General features: G+C 42.1%; 1 protein-coding gene across 1 annotated transcript in view; it reads right to left on the bottom strand.

Annotated features, from left to right (window-relative positions):
- Positions 1–27,034, bottom strand: part of LOC126455798 (coagulation factor IX-like) — a 126,764-nt gene that overhangs the window by 28,247 nt on the left and 71,483 nt on the right. Inside the window, exons 9-11 of the mRNA XM_050091558.1 lie at positions 26,055–26,185; positions 11,704–11,795; positions 5,641–5,756 (exon numbers count right to left, since the gene is read on the bottom strand). Coding sequence (XP_049947515.1) covers positions 5,641–5,756; positions 11,704–11,795; positions 26,055–26,185 — 339 coding nt within the window. The remainder of the gene's footprint in view (positions 1–5,640; positions 5,757–11,703; positions 11,796–26,054; positions 26,186–27,034) is intronic.

The raw sequence follows: 27,034 nt of genomic DNA, 5'->3' as shown, positions 1-27,034 counted from the left end.
ACAGATTCTGCCCCGAGGGGTTATGGGAAACAATTGAGTTAATTGTTAAATTTACAAATGTTTTATTACTCAAAATTAAAATGTTTGTAGTTAAGTACTAGCAAAAATCATTACTACCTCGGTACCTATTGGGGAACAGTGATACTGACAACACAAGCAGTCATAGTTTTAAGTATTTGTGAAAATAACAACACTAGCACGTAACAGGAATTCTTGATTGATGTAATTAACTTTATATCGTGAACTAGATAAACAACAATATACAAATGACTAAAGTTGCTGAACTAAAAAAATATCTAACTATGAGAATTGAGTATGCTTTGATTCCCCAACGTGATACAGAGTCCCGAAATACTGACACTTGATATGATATTCTGAAAAACTGTATGTTTTAGATTTATGTTAAAAAATGACGAAATTCCTCCAGCTGCATTAAGGTGTTGGTTTTATTGGCGACTAGTATCAGTGCTGTTGCAACATCATCTTCAGGACCATACTTGTTGACAGCAACTGTATGTGTCTAACACAAGTAGTCAGTAGTGTGACAGGCGTGTTCCATGCGGAACGCGGAAGGCAGGTTAGAGCTACCACCTGCCTTACGCATGGAACATGGTTATCTCACCACTGACGGCAGGTGTGGCTGAGCGGTTCTAGGCGCTTCAGTCTGGAACCGCGCGACCGCTACGGTCGCAGGTTCGAATCCTGCCTCGGGCATGGATGTGTGTGATGTCCTTAGGTTAGTTAGGTTTAAGTAGTTCAAAGTTATAGGGGACTGATGACCTCAGGTGTTAAGTCCCACAGTGCTCAGAGCCAATTGAACCATTTATATCACCACTGATTACTAGTGTTAGACACATACAGTTGCTGTCAACAAGTATGGGCGTGAAGATGATATTGTAACAACATCGAAACTAGTTGCCAATAAAACCAAGACCTTAATACAGCTGGAGGAATTTCGTTATTTTTTAACATATTATACTAGCTGGCGTCCCAAATCGACCATTTCAATTATGGAGATACGAAGTGTATGTTTTGGTTCGGAGTCGCAGTTCAGTTGGCTATCATTTTCGGCACGCAGTACCATCCTCAGTCGATACCCTGTCATCCAGTCGTCACGCCAGCTTTCCAGGCGAAAGCCGGCACTTCACTGAACGAGACTGTGGTAATAGTCATCTCTGTCCCTTTGTTATCAAAATGGTTCAAATGGCTCTGAGCAGTATGGGACTCAACTGCTGTGGTCGTCAGTCCCCTAGAACTTAGAGGTACTTAAACCTAACTAACATAAGGACATCACACACATCCATGCCCGAGGCAGGATTCGAACCTGCGACCGTAGCAGTCGCACGGTTCCGGACTGCACGCCTAGAACCGCGAGACCACCGCGGCCGGCTCCTTTGTTATCTTTGACAGTTTCTGCTCGTGCGTTGTTTTACATTTCCTCCACGTTTAATCCTTTCGGGAAGTTCACACAACCGTCACTGTTTATGTTTGGTTCGAAGCTTTAATGTAATGTGTATTATTGTTGTTCCATACTACCAACGGTACTTCTCAACTGGCTGGCAGGCTGTACAGCCAACAAGCAACACTCATCTAATGTTTACCATCCATCTTTATTACTGGAGCCTGTGTCAGAGACCTTATGCTCACATTGGATCTTGGTACTTGTTGCCACAATTCCTGTAGTAACTATCTCATACATTACTTTAATTTTCTTTCTTGCGATTTGGTATCCGTTTCTGGTTACAACCGGCCTGGGTAGCTGTGCCTGTTAAAGCGTTACTTCCGGGACAGGCAGAGGAGCCGACTTCGCATTGAATCAGTCCGGCGGTCTAATGATGAAGATGGTACCCTGACCAGCCATAATGTAATTTTTTAAACGGTTTCTCACATCCGACTGGGTGAATATTTGACTGGTATTACAGTCCCGCATCATGTACACGATTTGCAAACATTTAGGGATCTCTCACACGCTTCCACATAAATAATACTACACACAGACAGTTGCGGTTCACACATTATGTCCCCAGCGGTAAAGGGCAAAAGGTAAAGGAAAAAGCTGAAGACGTCCTGTTTTCAGTTTCAGTATTGTCTCTGAGGTGCCCAACGACAAGAAATTGTTGTGAAGTAACTATAATAATTACCTCCATTCAACTCGATTTTTCTAGACAATGTAAGGGTTTTGTTAGAATACTTTCTTTTTACTATAATACTACTGCCCATTACGAAACTTAGTCCGGCAGATAATAAGCTGACAATCTGGTCACACCGTCCTGACCAGGGAAGTTTTAATCACATGTAAGTATCAACTTACAAAGGAGCAATCAGACCTGTTAAACACGGATTTTGATACCTGTTGAGTATGTTGTTAAGGGAAGTGTCCTGAATACGTGGATAACGGCTTTTCATGTGACAACCTCTAGTTTCCGATAAACTAGTTTTATGGTACCAGCCATAAATTTAACGCTACTCATGTTTCGACCAAGCGAGCGTAGCACAGCGGCCGGCGTTCACGCCTTCAGCGCCGGTGGTAGGGGTTAGAATTCTGTCGGTATGTTTATATTTTTTCAGTTTCATTGTACAGAAGATCACTAAGTAGTATATGCCATGCAAACAAATTAAAAATAGTCTTTTTTGTGGTATTAATTTCATTAATAGGCCGATCATTGCAGTCATCTTTCTTCAAATGTGTATTCCGTTTGTTACATAATAGACATAATTGACACACAGTCAAAATGGGTTTAGAAAACATCGTTTCTGCTAAACACAACTAGCTCTTTATTCACATGAAGTGCTGAATACTATTGACAAGGGATTTCAGATCGATACCGTATTCCTGGATTTCCGTAAGGCTTTTGACTCTGTACCGTACAAGCGGCTGGTAGTAAAATTGCGTGCTTATGGAATATCGTCTCAGTTATGTGACTGGATTTGCAATTTCCTGTCAGAGAGGTCACAGTTCGTAGTAATTCACGGAAAGTCACCAAGTAAAACAGAAGTGATTTCAGGCGTTCCCCAAGATAGTGTTATAGGCCCTTTGTTGTTCCTTATCTATGTAAACAATTTGTGAGACAATCTGAGCAGCCGTCTTCGGTTGTTTGCAGATGACGCTGTCATTTATCGACTAATAAAGTCATCAGAAGATCAAAACAAACTGCAAAACGATTTAGAAAAAAATGTGTGAGTGGTGCGAAAAGTGGCAGGTAACCCTAAATAACGAAACGTGTGAGGTCATCCACATGAGTGCTAAAAGGAACTCGTTCAACTTCGGTTACACGATAAAACAGTCTAATCTAAGAGCCGCAAATTCAACTAAATATCTAGGTATTACAATTACGATCAACTTAAATTGGAAAGAACACATAGAAAATGTTATGGGGAAGGCTGCGTTTTATTGCCAGGACACTTAGAAAATGTTAACAGACCTACTAAGGAGACTGCCTACACTACGCTTGTCCGTCCTCTTTTAGAAAAGTGCTGCGCTGTGTGGGATCCTTACCAGGTATGACTGACGGAGTGCATCGAAAAAGTTCAAAGAAAGGCAGCACGTTTTGTATTGTGGCGAAATATGGGAGAGAGTGCCACAGAAATGACATAGGATTTGGGCTGGATATCATTAAAAGAAAGGCGTTTTTCGTTGCGACGGAATCTTCTCACGAAATTCCAATCACCAACTTTCTCCTCGGAATGCGAAAATATTTTGTTGACACCGACCTACATAGGGCGGAACGATCACCACGATAACATAAAGATCAGAGCTCGTACGGAAAGATATATTTGTTCCTTCTCTCCGCGTGCTATACGAGATTGGAATAATAGAGAATTGTGAAGTGGTTCGATGAACCCTCTCACAGGCACTTAAATGTGATTTGCAGAGTATCCATGTAGGTGTAGATTACAAAATCGTCATCCTCGCCATCACTTTCTGTGGTAGAACGGAATTCCGAATGGTACTTGATGCAGAAGCAACTGAAATGCAACTTTGTGGAGCACACATGCACATTTTACGAACACTACTGCTTTGGAGAAACACAGATTTCCAACAGCGATACCGAAAACCAATTTCATTTATACCCAAAAAAATGGTTCTCTCACTTCGATCAACTTCGATGTGAACCATGCGTATTTGATCAGTCCTGTGAAAGGAGGTGCACCACACTGATTCAGAATTAAATAATGTATTTTTGTGCAACCAACCCATGAAACGATTTCTCTATTACTCTTTATCAAGTCGGGAGCATTTTCAATTCTTTCGTGATAATTTTAGCTTGCCTGTTGCTGTGGCCGCCCATTCAGACATCGTAGAGCTTACTCCACAAGCATCCCACTTCACGTCCAACCAACACGGGATGCCTGCACCACAGGGAACGTGCAGTTCGCTGTACTGCTTGTAAGCATACAGAACTGCCACCCCGGCACTCACAGCCAGACACCTCTTCTAGCTGGCTCACATCTTGCAGATGGACGTGGTATGGTCGACAAACTTCTTACCATTGTAGAATTGTTGGATTGTGATTTCTTCCCGTGACGAGTTGGGTTTATCTGTTATTATTTGTTATTGTATATTGGTGACGATCCGCAGTTGTGATCGAATCTGTTATTCTTTTGGAGATTGTATTATTGTTTCCTTTTGGTGAGTCCAATAAAATGTTTTTGGACTTGTTTTCTGTTGTGGTTGGCAAGAGAGCCAACACCGTTTTACTAAAGGAGGCCGAAAGGCACGCGTTTTAGCTCACGCAGGTTCGCGTGAGGTCTGGAACAGGACAAGGAAATTAGAATTTAGAAAGCTGTCATAGCTGGTGGAATACTTAACTTTAATCCATTAATGATGAACGTCGGTCTTGACGGTACAGGATTCTCAATATCAATAGTAACTGATAATGGCGCCTTGCTAGGTCGTAGCAAATGACGTAGCTGAAGGCTATGCTAAACTATCGTCTGGGCAAATGAGAACGTATTTTGTCAGTGAACCATCGCTAGCAAAGTCGGCTGTACAACTGGGGAGAGTGCTAGGGAGTCTCTCTAGACTAGACTTCCCGTGTGGCGGCGCTCGGTCTGCAATCACTGATAGTGGCGACACGCGGGTCCGACGTATACTAACGGACCGCGGTCGATTTAAAGGCTACCACCTAGCAAGTGTGGTGTCTGGCGGTGACACCACATTTTCTATATTTCTATTCTGTTAGCGCAGACAGTTCACCTGTGAAAATGAGGTGGACTAGATTTGGGTGAGAATTTTTACAGTGTTACTGAATGTTTCTCTTTCATATACAAAGATGTGGACGTAAGGACTTTAATTAGTCTGTCTTTCCCACGAATCAAGAATGTATGGAAAAATGCACGGGCAGGATTTGAACCCATCCTACCAGCACTGTAGCCGTGAACCTTAGCCGCCGCGCTACGCTCACTACGTCGCAGCAGCACCAAAGTTACAGGTATAGGCGGTACACAAAAAATTGCAGCATCGATCTTCTCAGAAAATAGGAGTCGCAGCATGAAAATCCGCAAGCCAAGTATTCAAGAAAGGTCACTCTACAACATATTTAGGACTCACCGAAATCCGCGTTTGACAGGTCTGATGGTCCCTTCTTAGCTTTACGTGTTATGGCGTAAATATATATGAAATTGTAGTCGATCACATACCTTCAGGGATGGATTCAGCGCTGGGTAAGCCAATAACCTGCACGTAAGAGTCCAGCGTCAGGGCGTACTGCAGCCTGAAGACGGCGATATCGTAAGGCCCGACGAGGCTACTAGTGCTGATGGACAGAAGGAAAGCAAACTACATGCCTGCAATAAGTGTAAGCACTAACAGTGTGTAACAAAGCGGTTGTTTGGAAATATTGAGAAGAAAAATCATTGACAAGTAATGAAGTCCTTATCGTTGTTAAAGAACTCGTTAAGCGTGTTATTTAAGTTCAGATGGGAAGATATTGGACCTATGTGTATTATTCGCTGGTTGAGAATTCAGTGACGTCAGCTGTATTAGGTATGGATGTATTACCTTTGTTGTTGTAGTTGTGGTCTTCAGTCCAGAGACTTCTTTGACGCAGATCTCCATGCTATCTATCCTGAGACTTATTCTATTCATCTCTCGGTCTCTCTCCACAATTTTTACACTCCAGGCTTCCCTCCAGTACTAAATTGGTGATCCCTTGATGCCTCAGAATGTGTCCTACCAAACGATCCCGTCTTCTTGTCAAATTGTGCCCCAAATTCCTCTTCTCCACTATTATCCTATTCAGCACCTCCAGATTAGTTATATGATCTATCCACCTAATCTACTGCATTCTTCTGTAGCACAACATTTCGGAAGCTTCTTCTCTCTTCTTGTCTACACTATTTATCGTCCATGTTTCACTTAGATACGTGGCTACGCTCCATACAAATACTTTCAGAAAAAAACTTCGTGACGCTTAAATCTATACTCGATGTTAACAAATTTCTCTTCTTCATAAACGCTTTCCTTGCCATCGCCGGTCTGCATTTTGTATCCTCTCTAATTCGATCATCATCAATTATTTTGCTCCCCAAACAGCAAGACTCATGTACTACTTTTAAGTGCCTCACTTCTTCATCTAAATCTCTCAGCATCACGTGATGTACTTAGACTACATTCCATTATCTTCGTTTTGCTTTTATTGGTATTCATCTTATACCCTCGTTTCAAGACACTATCCATTCCGTTCACCTCCTCTTCCAGGTCCTTTGCTGTCTCTGATAGAATTACAATGTCGTCCGCAAACTTCAGTCTTTTTTTTTTTTATTTCTTCTCCATGGATTTTAATTCCTACCTCAAATTTTTCTTTTCTTTCCTTTACTGTTTTCTCAGTGTACAGCTTCAGTAACAATGGGGACAGGCTGTACCCCTGTCTCACTCCCTTCTCGACCACTGCATCCCTTTCATGCACCTCGACTCTTATTACTGCCCTCCCTCGCTCCCTGTATTTTACCCCTGCCACCTTCAGAATTTTCAAGAGAGTATTCCAGTCAACATCGTCAAAAGCTTTCTCTAAGTCTACAAATGGTAGAAATGTAGGTTTGCCTTTACTTAATCTATCTTCTAAGACACGTCGTAGGGTCAGTATTGCTTCGCGCGTTCCATCATTTTTACGGAATCCAAACTGCTCTTCCCCGAGGTCGGCTTATATCAGTTTTTCCATTCGTCTATAAAGAATTCGTGTTAATATTCTGCAGCCGTGACTTATTAAACTGATAGTTCGGTAATTTTCATATTAAAGTATGAATTATTTTATTCTTCTTGAAGTCTGAGGGTATTTCGCCTGTCTGATATATCTTGCTCACCAGACGGTAGAGTTCTCTCATGGCTGGCTCTCTCAAGGCTATCAGTAGTTCTAATGGAATGTTGTCTACACCCGGGGCCTTGAATCGACTTAGGTCTCTCAGAGCTCTGTCTGATTCTTCACGCAGTATCATATCTCCCATTTTACCCTCGTCTACGTCGTCTTCCATTTCCATAATATCGCCCTATCTCCCTTATATGGACCCTCTATATACCCCTTCCACCTTTCTGCCTTCTTCCTTCGCTTAGGACTGGTTTTCCATCTGAGATCTTGATATTCATCCAGGTGGTTTTCTTTTCTCCTAAAGCCTCTTTAATTTTCCTGTAGACGGCATCTCTCTTTCCTGTAGTGATATATGCTTCTACATCCTTCCATTTGTCCTCTAGGCATCCCTGATTAGCCACTTTGCACTTCCTGTCGATCTCGTTTTCAGACATTTGTACTCCTTTTCGCCTTCTTCATTTACGGCGTTTTCATATTTTCGCCTTTCATCAATTCAGTTCAATATCTCTTCAGTTATCCAAGTATACGGAACTGAAAAAGTCTATGTCGGTGTTCTGAGTCGGAGTTTATTTATTTTTCCACCTGGCTACCTGTTTCGGTACATCATCTGGTACGCAGTCGTCACGCTAGTTTCCCGAGCATGTATGCCAATGGCCTGAGGATGGTAGAGTGGACCGAAACCGGTAGCCGCTACGCAAGTAAAATAAACCGCGACTCTGGACACAGTTATATAACTTCACCACGAAAAGAAACTCGTGATGTACTGTGCCTTTTCACACTATCAATAACATATTAAAACTTGTGCCGGACCAAGACCTGCAGCAGAATTTCCCGTTTATGTCAAGCGGTTGGTTGCCTTCATCTTTTGGCTAGCCGCGCACGAGCACGGGACCAACAAAAACCTCCATACTTCTTACTGTCCACTATTAGAACAGTAATATGTGAAGTAACATATTTTCGAAACTAATTACCCGAAGTAACAGCGTTAACTGCGAGACAGCGATCGATACCTAAATTTTCTCTGTGATGATTCCACTAAGGTACGAAGCAACTTTTATTGTATTAAGTGTTTGGGTTCGTACCCCATACACCTATCCAAGGAAAAAACCATTAATAAGTCTCTCTGCAATATATTACTACCATAATTTTATCTGGATGCCCTATGTAATTGTTATGCGTTTATTGGACAGTGTTATCTGCTTTGTCGGTCTGTATTGTTCTCAACGTTATTTCATATTTTATTAACGATTTTTCATTAATGCAAATGATAAGCATCAATGTAAAAAAACTGTAGCCAATTTCATTTATTTAATGAATTCCGCTTATTTATGAGGTAGTATAATGAATGGATCAAGTTGAATTTTTGTGGTTTCCGTCATCGATTAATGTGTCTGTTAGATCTTCATAATTATTTATGTTCAGTAAATGACGGAAGTTAGCTGAGTGAAAACATGTTCTGAGATGACGGCACTGCGTTACATCATCATCTGCATTGTCTAAATAAACATCTACATCTAATTGGCCGTTCTATAAATCATGCTTAAGCGCCTGGCAGAGGGTTCATCGAACCATCTTCACACTGTTTCTCTATTATTCCATTATCGAACAGCGAGCGGAAAAATGAACACCTATATCTTTCAGAGTGAGCTCTGATTTGCCTTATTTTATTATGGTAATCGTTTATTCATATGTAGGTCGACGTCAACGAAATATTTGCGCATTCGGAGGAGAAAGTTTGGGACCGAATTTTCGCGATAAGATTCCACCGCAACGAGAAACGCCTTTGTTTCAGTGATGTTCACCCCAAATCCTGTAACACGTCCGTGACACTGTCTCCCCTGTTACTCGATAATACAAAACGCGCTTCCCTTGTTTGAACATTCTTAATATACTCCGCTAATCCTGTCTGGTAAGGATCCCACACCGCGCTGCAGTACTTCACAAGAGGACGGAAAAGTGTAGTGCAGGCATTTAGTATGATGTTTTATGCGTACCTCCGGATTTAAACGTGTATTTTCGCCAACATATCGAGGGTAAATTGAAGACACCACCAACTATAATTGTGTCGGTATGAAGCGTGTTTGAAATTAGACTCAAGTTTTCTTTAGAGCTATCGGCTATAGTATCACCTGAGTTGGGTGAATGGGGGGTAGGGGGGGGGGGGGGGGGGGGGAGGTGGTGTCGGTGTCGGTAAAAGGATCCAGTTATTATTTCATGCCGGTTGCCAAGAATGATCTCTAACCATACTGACTGACAGGATCTATCTACTTAAATTTCCCCACATGATAAACTAATTGTAACAGGCACAAATACGCCACTTCCAACTGTATTTACCCTTTCTTTTCCCAACACCGTTAAGTCCTCCGAAAATATTTCACCTGAGTTTATATCCAGCTTCAGCTAACTTTCGGTGTCTAAAACGATTTGGGCCTCAGTGCTTTCCATTACCACTTGGAGCTCTGGTATTTTTCTGACACAATTACGACAATCTACAGGTGCTATAGTGACTGCTTCTAGATCTATGTTGTTCCTGTGTTTGAATTGCACGCTTTGTGACTGATGCCCTCTTTGTGTTTCTCCGAAACCTTCTAACCTAAAGAACCGCACAGTCCACGCCACATCGTCCCCGCTACCTGTGAAGCGGACTACTGCGTGTAATGGTCTGATCTATTTAATCCCACCACCGTATGGCGCAAGTCGACGAAGCTACAGTTTCACGGTCGTAAAACCGTCTGACCTTCTGATTCAGACCCTCCAGTCGCCTCTGTACCACAGGTTCGCAATCGGTCCTGTCGATATGCTGCAAATGGTATGCTCTGCTTTTATGTTCCAATCGAAAATGACACTTTTTAACGCTTCAGATAACCACTCGAAACTAGAGAGAAGCTCTTCTGATCCAAAGCAATATATATCACTGCTACCGACGTAAGTCATCACCCGCAGTATGCTGCACGAAGTGCTGTTCATCCGGAACGAATCGTTCTAATCTGGAATGACTCCAGCCAGTATGCATACACAATGCACACTGGTTTCTTCACCTCTTTGGCAGACATAGCCCCAACAGCATCCATAATGGGCGTAACATTGGATCTCTCATCTGCCAACAGGACAAGTGACTGCATCTAACTGCGGAACATTGTCAGCCACAGGTAACACCTGGAACCTGTTTGTCAGACTAACTAGGGAGGCCTTACGTTCGCCACCTCCGCCCCACCCCTTCCCCCGCCGAGGCAACTCCTTCGCACCCTGTCACGCACCGAGGTGACCTTCCACGCCACCACTGGTGATGGGTCAACCTCAATGCGAGCGATAGCTAGACTGGTCAGCGTACTTGCTGGGTCGTGCTGGACATCCGTTGGATCCCTAAGGTCGGCCCATTCACTGCGGCCTCAAGTTGTGTAACCGAAGACAAGAAAGCCAGGAGGCGACAGCAAAGTATCACCAACTCAGCTCACATAGAATGACATTATGAACTACTTCAAGAAATTTGGACTGACTTAGAAACTAAAGAAACTGTCCGTACCAGAATGATAAACAAAACAAGGCGCATCATCCTAAAGTGTCCTTGCTCTGTACACCTGAAAGTTTATGTTTTCACAGCGAGCTGTAACATGGACTGAACACTGCAGAGAAAAGAATGTCACGATGGATAAATGTTGACGACGTGCAAAATGTTTCGTTCAAAGCGTATGTTGCTCGAGAGTAAGAGAGAACAGAAGCTGGCAAATTACGACAACTTGCAATTATTATATATTTATGTTTTGTTGTATGGCATGAATTTATAATTGTGTATGTTCATATTGGCACTGTCAATGCGTAAAGGGAGAGAAAGAGAAGTAACAGAGGTTTTAAGATAGCAGTATATCGAATAAAGAGACACGAGAAAAGTTTTATGAATGTTCAAATGGGAAGTAAAGAGTACATTGGAACAGTGTCAGTAGATTATTACCAAGGAGGTACAGAGGACGAACAGAGCTGTATATACGTTTGAAAAGACGTAGTATGAGATATTCATGTACACACACACACACACACACACACACACGCACACACACACACACACACACACACACAAGTACGCACTACAAGTATTCCAGTATGCTCTGTATGATGACGTTAAAACATTTTCCATTAAGACAAAGTATAGTGTTTCAGCACGTCACCATCGTTTCTTCATGAGATTACCTTACCTGGAGCCATGTGCAGTTTGTACTTCAAGATAGCCGTAGTTTGCGTTGAGGGATCCAGATTTAGTGTTTTTTTTTTTTAAATAAAATAAAAGGAAAGACCTTAGTCAGCAAGGACGTGTTGCAATGGTGAAGTCGTAGTTCAGCTAAATTATTTTGTGGAATGATGACATATACTTCTAATGCAGAGACTTGCAGTGGAATATACTTACTCATTGTACTCAGGGTATGGGATCTGTTCTATTACCGGGACGTATTGCTCTGTGCTTGAATTACTGCTGATGTTGTATGCTCCAGCCACTGCCTGTCAACACAACGGGTACATGAGATTAGTATTGCGAATCTTACAGCAACCTACAAAAATATCGTAGAGTATTCAGACACATGGTTAGAAAATATTTCTTAAAGGAAATCATGACACTGTCATCTCATTTGTGAAGAATTTGTGCGGAAGTGTTTCAGACGTATGAACTGCTTTCACAGTCTGACCAAGTTGTCTTGTTTTCGAAATATCTCTTCATCATAAATACTAAAAAATTCGGAGTAGTTGAATAATGACAAAACTGCAGGACAATGGTTTTGCTTTTTAGACATTGCTGTTCAATATGTAGAAAAGTTGAAAGTCAACAGTGAAAATAGTAACGTCAAAATTGTAAATAAATATTCAGTGAGAGTGGAGAATTTATGGTTCCCACATAAGAATTTTAAGGGTAATTTGTACACTGCTTTGTAGGATCAACATGTACTTTGCATCCAAAAAAGAATAGGAGTTTATACAACAGTTGTAAGGTGAAAAGAATAATAATTTGTACTTCCAAACACTGTTACATTAAAGCTCATACATTTACGGTTCTTATCCTCTTCAGATCAAAATTTTAGAGAAGAAGACCATACTTTGCCCTGAAGATGACTGATATGGTCCAAATCACTAATCCTAAAAACAAATGCAGAATGTGATTCTGGACGGAACTATAAGCTATTTTAATAATTGTCATCGTCTAACGAAAAAAGTGTACTTTAAAAATATTACATTAAAGTATATAATCCTGCGAAAAGTGAAATTAAGACAGGAAAGTATCGGAAAATTTGTCTTGAAGTAAAGTAATAAATTACGACGGTAGTTAGAGGCGTACATATGGAGACTGAGTAGGGATTAAGGCATCGTGATTTTATGATGTTTTATATATAAAGGAAGCAGCAACTTTCTTCTCCAAGTAATTATTCTGTTATGTAACGGGAGAGGTTATTCCATAGTAGGTGTCTTGTCACGTAAAGAGACATTAGGTAAGCGATAGTGCTTTCTCGAGACGCAACAGACGGAGGGAGAGCAAAGGCGGGGCAGATAAGTTATTTTATTTAGAATACATTGTAGATCAGCAGGCTGTATGTGGTAACTAGGTGACCGTGTAGCCCTGTTAAACACCCGTAAGCTTTTGGCTAAGTTCTCCTTCATCTTATAATTACATACTCTGGCCGCAATCAGTTAACAGGTTCAGTATCAAAATTATCCATTTGTGTTTCATGTTCTTTATTTGGTTTTCCAACAAACATAAATTACACTTGTTGTCGACACACATTATGTAAACTGAGCTTTCTTCTATGCACTGTGTGCTTTCTTCAATAAACTGACTGTGAGCCGTAGTGCACCTTTTCTGGACACCAGCTCTTTGGCACGATACTATCGATTACCCGGGTGTACTAGGATCTTTGTCGCTATTGTGATCTCTTTGTGGCTCATCTCTTTAAGTCAGTCTTGGTGATTATAATGTGACGCCTTGCTTAAGAAGCAAGCTATGTGTGATTTTGGTATTGTCTTAAATATGGCCACGTGTTGATTGTCTCTTAGCTGTTTTATGAATGTTGTCTTGAATAAATTGTAATTTTTTTTGTTTTGGTAGTTGTTGTTTTTAAGGAGTGACATTATAGGGGCCTTGACCTCGCATTCTAAGTGTACCCCTCAACCCGACTTCCTCAGCCACAGGCTGCTGCCGAAGGTATTCAGTCGATGACTTGATAGTGTTTAATATTTCGTGAACTTGGAGAAACTCGTATAGTTTGCTAAAGGTCACCGATGCTTGCGTTCGAATGCCGTTGGAGCTGTCGCAATATATGTTTAATCTCGTTGCCACGACTCTCGATTTCTGTTCTTCAGTTGCGGCGTTGACGTAAGTTTTCCACACATAACGGAGGACTTCGTTTTACATTACATGTACGAAGCGACATTTTGATGCGCACGGAAATATTGTTTGCAATAACTAGAAACAGTTTTTAAACGAAAATTCATTTACTTGTTGTTTAGCGATAGCTTTAGGCAGTAATCAACGTCGAAGAATTTGTTACTAGGACAGAGAACTGGAATCCGTTCAGGGTCAGAAAAGGTAGGAGAAAGTAGCCGAAAAGAGTAGTTGCACCGGGGAACTCACTGCATTGTGTTGGCGATAGGTGGTGGATATACACAGGGACCAATCGGCGGTCTTATCAAAAGTAGCTGACACACCTGTGTAATGTACAACTGAACACTAAACTTCACGACAGGCGACCCTGTCTGCACTAAAGCAGTAACAGGTGAACGGGTCGGTCAGCAGAGCCCATTGATTCCTAACGTGCATTACTCATTCGAAGTCATCGTAGTACAGATCCATCAGGGACATTTCAACGCTTCTAGCGCTACCATGGTCTAAGAATAACGTCTTTGAGTAGAAATTAAAACGTCTTCGGTCTCGGATGAAGGAGCGGGCAGAGTTTCAGGGCACTGTCTTACCCTTGTGTCGGGGAACAGCCCCTGAAAGGCAGAAGAATCAGCAATGGTCAACGGCATGAGGATGCAGAAGGCAATAGATACCAGAGCGTAAAAGACACGTGATGTGTATCCGCATGACATGTAGGATGTAATCGAAAAAGTGCCACGATGATCTCTCCACTGGGAACAGATTTCGAAACAGTCCCTCACTCGGATCTCGGGGAGGGGAGGGGACTGCCAAGGCGAGGGAACCATGAGAAAAAGATGGAACAACCAACGAAAGTATAACCTTCTACGTGTCGGGGCGTGGAATGTCAGAAGCTTGAACGTGGTAGGGAAGCTAGGAAATCTGAAAAGGGAAATGGTAAGGCTCAACCTGGATACAGCAGAAGTCAGCGAAATGAAATGGAAAGAAGACAAGGATTTCTGGTCCGATGACTACGGGGCAATATCAACAGCAACAGAAAATGGTGTATCTAACAGTGGTACGAGTCGTTATGAGTGAAAGGTAGGGCAGAGAGTATGTTAATGTGGACAGTTCAGTGACCGGGTTGTTCTTATCAGAATCGACAGCAAACCAACACCGCTGACGATAGTTCATGTATACATGCCGACGGCGCAAGCTGAAGATGAAGAGACAGAGAAAGTGTATGAGGATATGGAAAGGATAATACAGTACGAAAACTGAGACGAAAATCTAATAGTTATAGGTCACTGGAACGCAGTTGTAGAGGAAGCAGCAGAGGAAACGGTTACGAGAGATTGTGGGTTTACAGTAGGAAAGGACTAATTATATTCTTCAAAAAATTTCAGCTAATATTAGCGAATACTCTGTTCAAGAATCGCAATATGAGGAGATATACTTGCAAAAGGGCCAGAAATACAGAAGGTTTCAGTTAGATTACATCATGGTCAGACAGAGATTTCGAAATGAGATAATGGATTGTAAGGCGTACCCAGGAGCAGAGGCTGACTCAAGTCACAATTTAGTAATTTGAAGAGTAGGCTGAAGTAAAAAAGTACTAGTGAGGAAAAATGAATCCACAAATAAGTGGAATACGGAAATAGTAAGGAATGAGTGAATATCTGTGAAGTTCTCTGAGGTTGCAGATATTGCGATAATGAATAGCACCGTAGGCAGATCAGTTCAAGGGGAATGGACATCTCTGAAAAGAGCAATCAAAGAAGCTGGAAACGAAAACGTAGGTACAAGGCAGGGAACTATGAGGAAACCGTTGGTAACAGAAGAAATATTTCAGCTGAGGGACAAATGAAGGACACACAAAAAAAAATTTCAGGAAGATGCAGGAATACAAGTCAGGAATGAAAAAAATAGGAAATGCAACGAACCTAAGGCGAAATGGCTCCATAAAATATTTGAGGAAATCGGAAAAGAAATAATTGTAGGAAGGACTGGTTTAGCGTATAGAAAAGTCGAAAAAACGCTCGGTGAAATTAAAAGCATGGGCGATAACGTTAAGACTGCAGTGGGAATTCCACTGTTAAATGTAGAGAGCGGATAGGTGGAAAGAGTAGGCTGAAGGCCTCTGTTAGGGGAGGGCGTGTCTCGTGACGTGAGAGAGTCGATAGGGAAGAGATAGTCTCCAGTATTGGAACTGGAATGTAAAAGAGTTTTGGAAGACAAGAGCAAATAAAGCAGAAGGGATAGCTAAATTCACATCCGAAATTTTTAAACAAACTAGTGTTCTACATCTTTATTCTTCATTTCCGCATAATGACAGCCTGCTGCCGCTAGAGGAGTTCGAACAGTAGCGTGTAACTTGCTGGGGTGCAACCTTACAATGACGTTGCGTGAGAAACAGCGTGCTGTAAGCAGATTTCGAATTAGAAGAGTTCGTCCACATATGGAGCGCTCTCTCCTTCGACATGACAACGCCAGGCCACATACAAAGGCTGCGACCGCTGCAACAATCCGACGCTTTGGGTTAACTGTCACCGATCACCCTCCGTACAGCTCCGACATGCCCTCATCTAATTTTCATCTGTTCCCAGAACTTAAAGAACACCTTCCACTACTTCAATTTGAGGCTGATAATGTGATGCAAGCATAAGTGATACTGTGGATTCGTCAACGAAGTCAGGCATCCAGGAGTGACGGTATGAACAAATTGGTCTCTCGTGTTCGTCGCCATGGTAACTATATTGAGAAATAAATATATAAATAGGAATAATAAGCATGTAGAATGTTAATCACGTTTTGTTTTATTACAAAGCGTTAATATGTTTCACGTAAAACATTCGGTGACATTAATTTTCAGCACGCTGTTCTATAGTCACTAACAAATTCGTAATCAGTAATCCATCACAATTTTAAATGAATATTGATGTTCCTACCTACAACATTAGAGGAAAGTTACCTTTATTACCCATTATTAGAGGTGTCAGTGGCTCAAAAAGGAGTTCAGTATAAAGCAACAAAAATTTTGGATCATTTGCCCAATAACATAAAACGTCTAACAGTTGAGCTAATAAAATACGATTTTTAATGACGTTTTTGGAAACCCAGCGACCAGTACTGAAATTCAAAAGAAACAATCAGTCTTGATCGCAAAAAAATATTTTTAAATACTGTATTTTAATGGTTATCTGTTTCAATCTCGACGATCGTTAGACCATTATATGTCTGCCTCGGTTGTATATAGAGAAGCCGAGCGGAGGGACATTCGATGAGTGAGTCTCTAGATATACGTTCGTGCACCGCTCGGTTTGCTAGAGCACCGCCTACGGAGACACGTAAAGGTCTGCTGATCAACTTGGAGATTGAAACTGATAACCATTAAAATAAAATATTTAAAAAAAATATTTTGTGATCAAGAGCGATTAATTCTTTAAAAATAATGTGTTCGGCAATGTTATGACTAATCTCAAATACACATCCTGTAAATTGACTCCTTTCATTCGGATAAAAAAGTCATTCAAATGATGTATGGAACATGTAACTAACTAACTAATTAAGTAACTACCTATCTACTTTGCGGATCATAATATATTCAATTGCGAATCTCTGATCATGTAATTACTGACTAATACATTTTTACATTTTGTGAAGTACAGAGCGTCATATAAATCTACGTTACCATTTTGTTGTTGATTTCTTTTTCTCAAATTTCGACTTAAGATTATTACAGTTATTATTGAAGAACACTTTAATACATTACAACAACACTTTGATACATCACCTGCAAAACGTTATAAATGAGTAACGTTATACTCCCGCGAGAGACAATGCAAATTATCCCTGCATCTGCGGAAGACTCTCTATGCACAGTGATGTACTGTGTTCGCCGATCAAGAAGGTTAGAATAGTGTCACAAGATAGGCATATCCCATTACTTATTTTATTGGGCGTCAGGATGGTTCAGAATCTAAGGGCTTTCGGATTGAAGGGGGTGGAAAAATGATTCAGTTTTGCTACCTTTGCTGCTTAGAAGTTCCTGTGTGAAGAGCGTTTCCTGTGTGAAGAGCGGTTCCTCTTTGTGGAATCCGTTTTGTTTGCCAGGAAGAACGTCATCTTACTCCAGATGCGTCACAGTAAAAGGTAACCACCAATGAATGAAGACTACTCGGAGAATAAAAAAATGTAAACGACGAACGTCAAGGAGTTGTGAAAGGCGTCTCGAGGAAAAAACTGAGCATAGTTACACCTGTTGAGAAACTTCATCCTGCGACCCTAGAGAGGGTTGAGGGAAACCCTTGCCAAGATTCTATTCTTGCTGCAGCAAATACCATCTATTACGTTGAAAACTGTTGCCATTGCGCTTAGCAGCCTATAAAATGTTGTTGTGACTGGTGTAGACGCGTTCGACGCCGTCCAGCGCTCAGAATACTGTCTGGTCCATTGCTGGGGGTTGCGCTTATGGTCCGCCACCGTAAAAAAACTAAACTTTATTGCCGTAAGGGTTGCCTGACGGCAGGGAGTCGTAACGGGAGGCGTTGGCCTCTGTTCAGTTTTTGGACGACGTTCCTATCCTCAGTTTGTTCCTCTAGACTATCTCTACAAACCACTGAAGTATGCCGATGTTGGGTTGGTTTCCTATGTACACTACCCAATCTTAGCGTCCCTATAAAATTAAAACTACCCTTTCAGTAAGATATGTAATGTATCTATTCTGTTCTGATCTAGAAACCACTATGAAGACTATGACGCAGAGTGTTTCTCATTGTATCACATGTTAGTGTTTCTTCCCATTCAATTCGCGAATCGAATGCTACAAAAGAACTTACATTCCGCTATGCGCTCTGTACGTAGTCTGATATAGTTTTTGCGATTCCTAAGATCCGTGGTTGGTTGCGGTTCTACGAACTTGTAAGGAATCCCTTATCTACACGTAAGAGCGCATTTTATTTCCAGTTTTGTTATTTCACATAATATGTAAAGTGGGTGTATCAGCACTGCAGTATGTACGGATCAAGGATTGAGCAGCAAGTTCCCACGCTGGCTAGCAGAGGTAGTTGGCCACCTGGTGTTTTCCGAGACAGTGGGATGAGATGCCACAGCGAAAATCACTCGTTACGTCAGCAAAGAGATACGTAGGGAAAGTACATTGATCAGTGGTGACTGCTGTGTAAGAGCACAAGCGCACGTGAACACCCTAACTTTCGACACCTTGCGGATTTACTTTTTTTTTTAAAAAAAAAAAAAAACTCTGTTAAACGTAACATAGATGCCACAATGTGAAAGATACCTCACTACCGCGCTACTGCTCCTCTAGACTACGTGAAACGTGGCAACAGGGACTTGAGCACACCATCAGTTGCTTACGTTTTAAGGAGCTTTTGTGCATTCGCAACTCGCTTGACGTAATCGCCTTATGGGCCAAATGCATACGAATTTGATCAACAACGTACGCGGTTCACGTTGTGCACAGTTAGACCTTGACACTCAACTAGAAGCCGGCCGGTGTGGTCGTGCGGTTAAAGGCGCTTCAGTCTGGAACCGCGTGACCGCTACGGTCGCAGGTTCGAATCCTGCTTCGGGCATGGATGTGTGTGATGTCCTTAGATTAGTTAGGTTTCAGTAGTTCTAAGTTCTAGGGGACTGATGACCACAGAAGTTAAGTCCCATAGTGCTCAGAGCCATTTTGAACTCAACTAGAAGTTTACATCAGTGACACCAGATGGTAGCACACTGCGTCAGAATTTCATCCCTGTTCGCTAGACATAAATACTGCTACATGATAGCGCACTCCTCAGATATGCTAATTTAATCACTATATACAGTAGTAAAATTAGGTAGGACGTCAGTATATGTTCAAGTTTTACTCATAGTAAAGTTATTGTGTAGGTTTCTGAATGAGCTGTAGTATAGTAAGTTATGCTTTTCATCATACAGTAATCCACTTGAGGCGCTGACAAGGTGAACTCCCATGACACCTCTGCCCCCCCCCCCCCCCACAGATTTCCAGATTTAGTGGTAAAAGGGTTCAGTGAACAACCCAGTGAATAGCCCCAGAGAACAGCCCTCCTGAAACTGAACACAGGAACACAGGTCAAATCAAGCATGAAAATAGGAAGAAGGTGTACTGAACTACGAAAAATGATGAATAATAGGAACAGTGAACAGTTCAACAACGTGTGCAGTATAGAGCAACCTTATAGGCGAGTAGCGTCGTAGTTCAGTGATTATGACGTTGAACTTCCATGGCTGCAAGCCGAGTTCGAAACTGCATTGACCCATTTTTGTTTTTCACTGTAATGAAATTTGTTTCTGTGCGGTGGTGTAACGTCCGTCTGCAACGGCAGGATGTAAGACATAATGACCGCTGATTCTGCACAACTACTCTATTAGCAGCCGAAATTAAGTGGATTTCAAATGGAAACCGCAAACGATTGATAACAAGGCGACAAGTCAATCGTATCCTCCACCGGGAAACACGTCTGGTGCGTCATACATGGCATTAGTGACAATACGTCTATCCTGTGATACCAATCTGTTACCGACACACCTGGTAAGTGAGTGAGACATGCCTCCTTGCCCGATTTAGGTGTTCGTATGAATGTGAATGCAATCATTCCCAAGGAAATGATGGAAACACAATAGTTGGTCACAAAAGCTGCAACAAATGAACACAACAGTTTCTCAATCACACAGTTTCTCTGTACTCAGTCAAAACAAATGTTTTTAACGTTTTTGAAGTTGCGTTCCGTTTTGGAAGTTCCGACCCTCGAATTCCTTTGTTGTAACATAGTTCACACCCGCTTATTTGTTGATGTCACAGTGACCACTTACCCACGACAGCACGGTTGTTCACATTCGCTCTATATTGCACTTGTTAAGCTTGGACCTCTCATTGTTCCTACGTTGAGTCTATTTTAAATGCTAATAGGAAAGTAAACCTCTGAGGACAGATCGCGAGTCGTGCGTGCCCGTCAAAAACTGAACACTGATCAAGCATGAAAACAGGAATAAATTATACCAAACAGTCGCCAGAGAACTTACCCGCGAACGACAAAGGTCCGGAGTTCGAGTCTCGGTCCCGCAAACAGTTTTAAATTGCCAGGAAGTTTCATATTAGCGCACACTCCACTGAAGAGTGAAAATTTCATTCTGGGAACAGAAAATTAGCTCACAAGGGAAAGTTAGCCGCAAAAACCGTTCCTTTGATTGAGAGACTGACGAAATCAAATAAGCGTGACCACAAGCGAGCATTTAACAAGAAAAGTCTACAGACGGCACAACTTGCTGTGTGGGTGCGGCGTAAGAATATTTGATTTTCAGCCCCGAAGTAAATTCGTGGACTGATATCTCTTAGAGATCGTGTACATTCGTCTGAGAAAAATGGAAAAACACCAAAACTTTCACTTACACAAAAATGCGAAATTGGGAGTTGCGAAAGCCTACACATTATTTCGCTATTGCCCTAAACTGTAGACCGAGCGAGGTGGCGCAGTGGTTAGACACTGGACTCGCATTCGGGAGGACGACGGTTCAATCCCGCGTCCGGCCATCCTGATTTAGGTTTTCCGTGATTTCCCTAAATCGCTCCAGGCAAATGCCGGGATGGGTCTTTTCAAAGGGCACGGCCGACTTCCTTCCCCGTTCTTCCCTAATCCGATGAGACCGATGACCTCACTGTCTGGTCTCCTTCCCCAAAACAACCAACCAACCCTAAACTGTACTTAGTTATGCACAAAGCAACAAAATTCGGTAAAAACTATTGTTTGTTTTGTCAGATAAGTTATGCATCTTATTATTATTATTATTATTATCACTATTAATGTTAGTATTATTCGCAGTCGCTTTAGTTATATAAGATTCGACATAAAAGTTTTCTGGCTTTGGTACCGCGTCATAATGTAAAAACTACTGCTGCTATAGAAAAGCCAACGTTTCGGCCACGATTGCAGCGGCCTTCTTATGGGTCTAAGACCCAGACCCAGACCCAGACCCAGAAGAAGGCCGCTGCCATCGTGGCCGAAACGTTGGCTTTTCTATAGCAGCAGTAGTTTTTACATTATGACGCGGTACCAAACCCAGAAAACTTTTATGTCGACTGACTCTGGCAGCGGTAGCCTACGCAATTATATTGTATAAGATTGTTGATAAGTATAACTGTTATACGCAGATGCTATTAATTTCACACTCTCAAATCTAATAAAAAATGGCTCTGAGCACTATGGGACTTAACAGCTGTGGTCATCAGTCCCCTAGAACTTAGAACTACTTAAACCTAACTAACCTAAGGACATCGCACACGTCCATGCCCGAGCCAGGATTCGAACCTGCCACCGTAGCAGTTGCGCGGTTCCGGACTGAGCGCCTAGAACCGCTCGGCCACAGCGGCCGGCTCTCAAATCTATCTGAATCTAAAAATTTGTCAACACCAGGAACGCATACTCACGAGCCATCGCTGACACTGATTGTGATTATTAAGAAATGTTTGCTAACAAAAGTTATCTTTTGTCACTCAGACATTAGGAGGAGTCTACGAGTCATAAATGCTATGTTTCGGTTATTTTACAATGCCGGGAAACGCTAATATTAATAAAGAAACTAATAACTTCGGCACAACCGAAGATGTACGATCTTATACGAACTACACAGACTGTACGCTCAAATTATGCACTGGGTGCCACAGTCGTGACCCGTCAATAAGATGCCATTTGATCTTGTCATGCGGTAGACCATGGTTTCGTTCCGTTAATAGTTAGTTTATGATCAGTGTGAATAAGTTCATTTTACGGTGTTTGTTAAACAAACGCACCGTAACGTCATCAAGTGTTAAAACTATTTTCACAAAAAATAAACTTCTTCCCGCTTTATTATGTAAAACATTGACAGTAGTGTCGCACTTTCAGAATCCAACGGCGCTGTTACGGCTTTACAAGGAGACATAAAACTACGAAGAGCGTTTCCACATTACAGGTAGGAAAAATTCGTAATCGGTGGCTGCCTAAGTCAGTTGAAGGACGTACTGGCTTAATAATCGCAAAACTCGCTTGGGAAAGCTTAGGCAGTTATACTGTACGCCACTTATGCCACTGTCTACGGATTCACCGGCTAAACAATGATTTTTTGGAGGTTTGGTACGAATTGGGGGGGGTTGCAAAATTTGTAAATTGACTTTCATTATTTAGCTGAAATCCGTCCTCAAGCTTACTTTTGGACTTAGCAAAATCTCTTTAGTGAATATTGTCCATACTTGGAGAAGGACTGAAAGAGTGCGGAATGAAAATAAACACAAAGAAAACTAAGATGATGAGATTATGTGGCAAAGAAGATATGAAAATGAAACCGAATGAAAGTGAAAGTGAACAGGTTGCACAGTTTAGATACTTGGAGAGCATGATGACATCCGGGCGAGTGGAAAATTGCAGTGGTAAAGCAAACTTTCTAATGAAAGCAAAGCTCATTATGCAGCAAACTAGCGTTGGATTCCGAAGGTCCGTAAGGGTACTCACAGATTAGGCAGTTGTCTGCAAGAAGGCAGAAACACAAGAGCACTGTGATGTCCTTCAGACGATTGACAATTGGTCCACGGACTTGCAGTTGACCCTGAACGTAAATATATGTAACAAATGGCTCTGAGCACTATAGGACTTAACATCTGAGGTCATCAGTCCCCTAGAACTTAGAACTACTTAAACCTAACCAACCTAAGGACATCACACACATCCATGCCCGAGGCAGGATTCGAACCTGCTACAGTAGCAGTCGCGCGGTTCCGGACTGCGCGCCTAGAACCGCTAGACCACCGCGCCCGTCTATGTGTAACACGTTGCGCTTACATGGTAGAAGAAATTCACTACTGTACAACTACAGCGGTGATAACATACTACCAAAAACATTGTCTACCGTAAGATATCTAGGAGTAACCATCTTGAGACACATTAAGTGGAACGCCCACATAAAACAAATGGTAGGAAAATCAGGTGCTGGACTGTGATTCATAGGAAAAAATCTTAAGAAAGTGTAACTAATCCATGGAAGAACGACAATATGCTGCAGAATTTTGGAACATGTATTGTGTTCGAACATTAAGAATTACCACGAAGAGAACGGTCCATTGACAAACACTCAACACGGATTTAGAAAACATCGTTCTTGTGAAACACAACTAGCTCTTCACTCGCACCATGTATTAGTGCTGTTGACAAGGGATTTCAAATTGTTTCCGTATTTCTAGATTTTCAGAAGACTTTTGACACTGTATCTCACAAGCGGCTTGTAGTCAAATTGCTTGCTAACGGAATATCGTCTCAGTTCTGTGACCGGAAACGTTGAGTAAATTAAAGGTGATTTATGGCATTCCCCAAGCTATTTACATTGGCCCTCTAAGGAGACGTTCTAGGTTGTTTGCAAATGGTGCTGTTTTGTATCGCCTAGTAAATTCATCAGAAGCTCAAAACAAATTACGAAACGGTTTAGAAACTGTAGCTGTATGGTCTGAAAACTGACAGTTGAACCTAAAAATTAAAAGTTTGAGGTCAGCCACATGAGCGCTAAAAGGTGTTCTTTAAACTTCTGTTACATGATAAATAAATTAAATCTAACGGCTGTAAGTGCAAGCTGTAAGAGCAACTAAATACCTAGGAATTGGAAGGAACACGTAGAAAACGTTGTGGGGAAGGCGAACCAAATACTGCATTTCATTGGCCAAGCACTCAGAAGAGGCAACAGACCTGCTAAAGAGACTGCCTGCACTACACTTGTCCGTCCTCGTTTGGAGTACTACTGCGCTATATGGGATCATAATCAGATAGGATTAACGCAGTATATAGAGAAAGTTCAAAGAAGAGCAACACTTTCATATTATCGAGATATAGGAAAGAGAGTATCACTGACATGATACAGGATTTGGGGTGGACATCTTTAAAAGAAAGGCGTTCTTCGTTGCGGCGGAATCTTCTCACGAAATTTGAATTTCCAACTTTCTCCTCCTAATACGTAAATATTTTGCTGACATCGACCTACAGAGGGAGAAACGTAATCATAATAAAAATATCTGAGATCAGAGCTTGCACGGAAAGATATAAGTGCCCCTTCTTTCCGCGAACTGTTCGAGTCTGGGATAATAGAGAGTTATTGTGAAAGTGGTTCGATGAACCCTCTGCCAGGCACTTAAATACGATGTGCAGAGTATCCATGTAGATGTAGATGTGTATGTAACTCTTCGCACTACATAGAATGGCAGGTAACTTTTTGTCAGACATACGCCAAACCCAAACTCTTCAAATGTTCATATGCGTGTGAATTCCTAAGGGACCAGACATCTGAGGTCATCGGTCCCTATGCTTACATACTACTTAATGTAACTTAAACTAACTTATGCTAAGGACAACACACACACACCCATGACCGACGGACGACTCGAACCTCCGGCGGGAGGAGCCGCGCAGACCGTGACATGGAGCCTCAAACCGCGCGGTTACACTACGCGGCAAAACTCTTCCATCGGATTAACACACAGTACAGCGTGAAAAATGACACCGAACCATTCATTTTCAATCACTGTCCAGTGGCGTGACTATTTAGACCAATCCAAACGTCGCTTAGTACTGACTCTAGACATGTGTTGCTTTCATGGAACTGCTCGACTATTGTAACCCACTATCCTTTTCTCCTTGCGCACAGTGTTTCTGCTAGCTGACTTGTTCGCAGGACTTTGAAACTAGTGAATGACCCCTTCCGCTGATTTGATGCGATATTTTGCAACAGCCCTCTCTAATGCACCCTCTCTAATGCTCGACGGTTCCTACCGGTCAGTAGACGACGATTACCGCCTGATCTTCATTTAGCTACGGCTTCACTTTCGCATTTCCGTTGCAAAATCACACCACTAACAGTCACCTTGGGCAGCTTCAGAAGGATTGGTATGTTACTAATAGATTTGTGGCTCAGGTGACACACAATCCCTAGCCTACGTTCAGTCACTGAGGTCTCCTGACTTGACCCAATCTGCTAACAATATTTGCCGTCTCTTCTTACATCAGTGGGTCCGCCTCTTGTGATGTAAAGTGGCAAGTTACATAGGGGCTTCCAGATACTTGAGTTCAGACGGTGTTCTTTCACTACTTCCCGTTTGTATTAATAGATATTGGTATACCTGAGTACTGTTTTAGTATGGGTTACGTGAGGTTACTATACGGAATCTCCTTTCTAGACTCCATTTTCCCAGCGTCAAAGAAATGAAGCAAAGTCTGCCACATGCTTTATCGACAAATGTGTCTCATGTGATCATTCATTTTTGTATCCAAAGAAAATGTCCCCTGCAATATGTAGGCCAGCAGTCCCGCTAGTCTCGCGTTTTGATCTGGTACACTTAAGACAATCACGTGACACGTCAGAGATGAGTGACATACCACAACCTGCAGGTCGGAGGTGCAGTGGGCGGCCGTGAGCACGGCTGTGGTTGTGATGATGCTGCCGCCGCAGTTGTGGTAGAGGCGTTCGCCCAGCAGTAGCTGCAGCGACACGATGAATGGAGCCTCCCCTGAAATTTATAAGAATTTTTAATTCTCATTGTTTACAGAAGCAAGTAGTTACAGTGTCATTTAGAGGTGCTGCCCAAATTTGGAGGCTACAGCAGGAACGTACCCGTCATGGACGTGTTGACTGGCTGGTGTTTATGACTTTACGTCTTAAATAATGAAATGGGATGCCATTAATTTTTAACCACTTTAGGCAGCCAACTACTGAACTGGGAAACATGTACGAAGCTCTCCTTTTCCGACGGTGATCATCGCGCCTGTTGTATCCCATTGCCTGACAAAGAAAGTGAAGCACCCAGACGACATGGTCGGTTGTAAGTGTAGCTTAGTACACGTACACACCATCGGCGGCTATGGAAATTGTGACAGTTACAATTCTACGTGACAAGTCGAGCAGCCGCCAGATTACATTAGTGTTGTTTTTACTTAATGTTGTTACCAGGCCTGGTAAAGTATATAAGAGGTACGAGTATAGTCAGACGTTGGGTGATCACTGGGAAGTACATAGAGATGCCACATACTCGTGTGAAACAGTGGTGGCCAGTTTCTGAAAGAGTCTGAAAGGGATTTCATTGTGTGTATTCATTTTGCCAGCCAACGGTGCTACCGCAGTGGTAACACCGTTTCCTGTCAGATTACCGAAGTTAAGTGGTGTCGGGCTTGGCTAGCACTTGGATGGGACCCCATCCAGGTCTGCCGAGTGCTGTTGGCAAGCGGGGTGCACTCAGCCCTTGTGATGCCAGCTGAGGAGCTACTTGATTGAGAAGTAGTAGCACTGGTTACTAAAACTGAAAACGACCACACGCCCCTCTGTATCCGTATACTGTGATACCTCAAGCTGAGGATGTCAC

Source organism: Schistocerca serialis, chromosome 2 (assembly GCF_023864345.2).
Source record: "Schistocerca serialis cubense isolate TAMUIC-IGC-003099 chromosome 2, iqSchSeri2.2, whole genome shotgun sequence".
Lineage (NCBI taxonomy): Eukaryota > Metazoa > Arthropoda > Insecta > Orthoptera > Acrididae > Schistocerca > Schistocerca serialis.
Note: the sequence above shows the minus strand (reverse complement) of the source record. Positions and strands in the feature narration are given on the sequence as shown.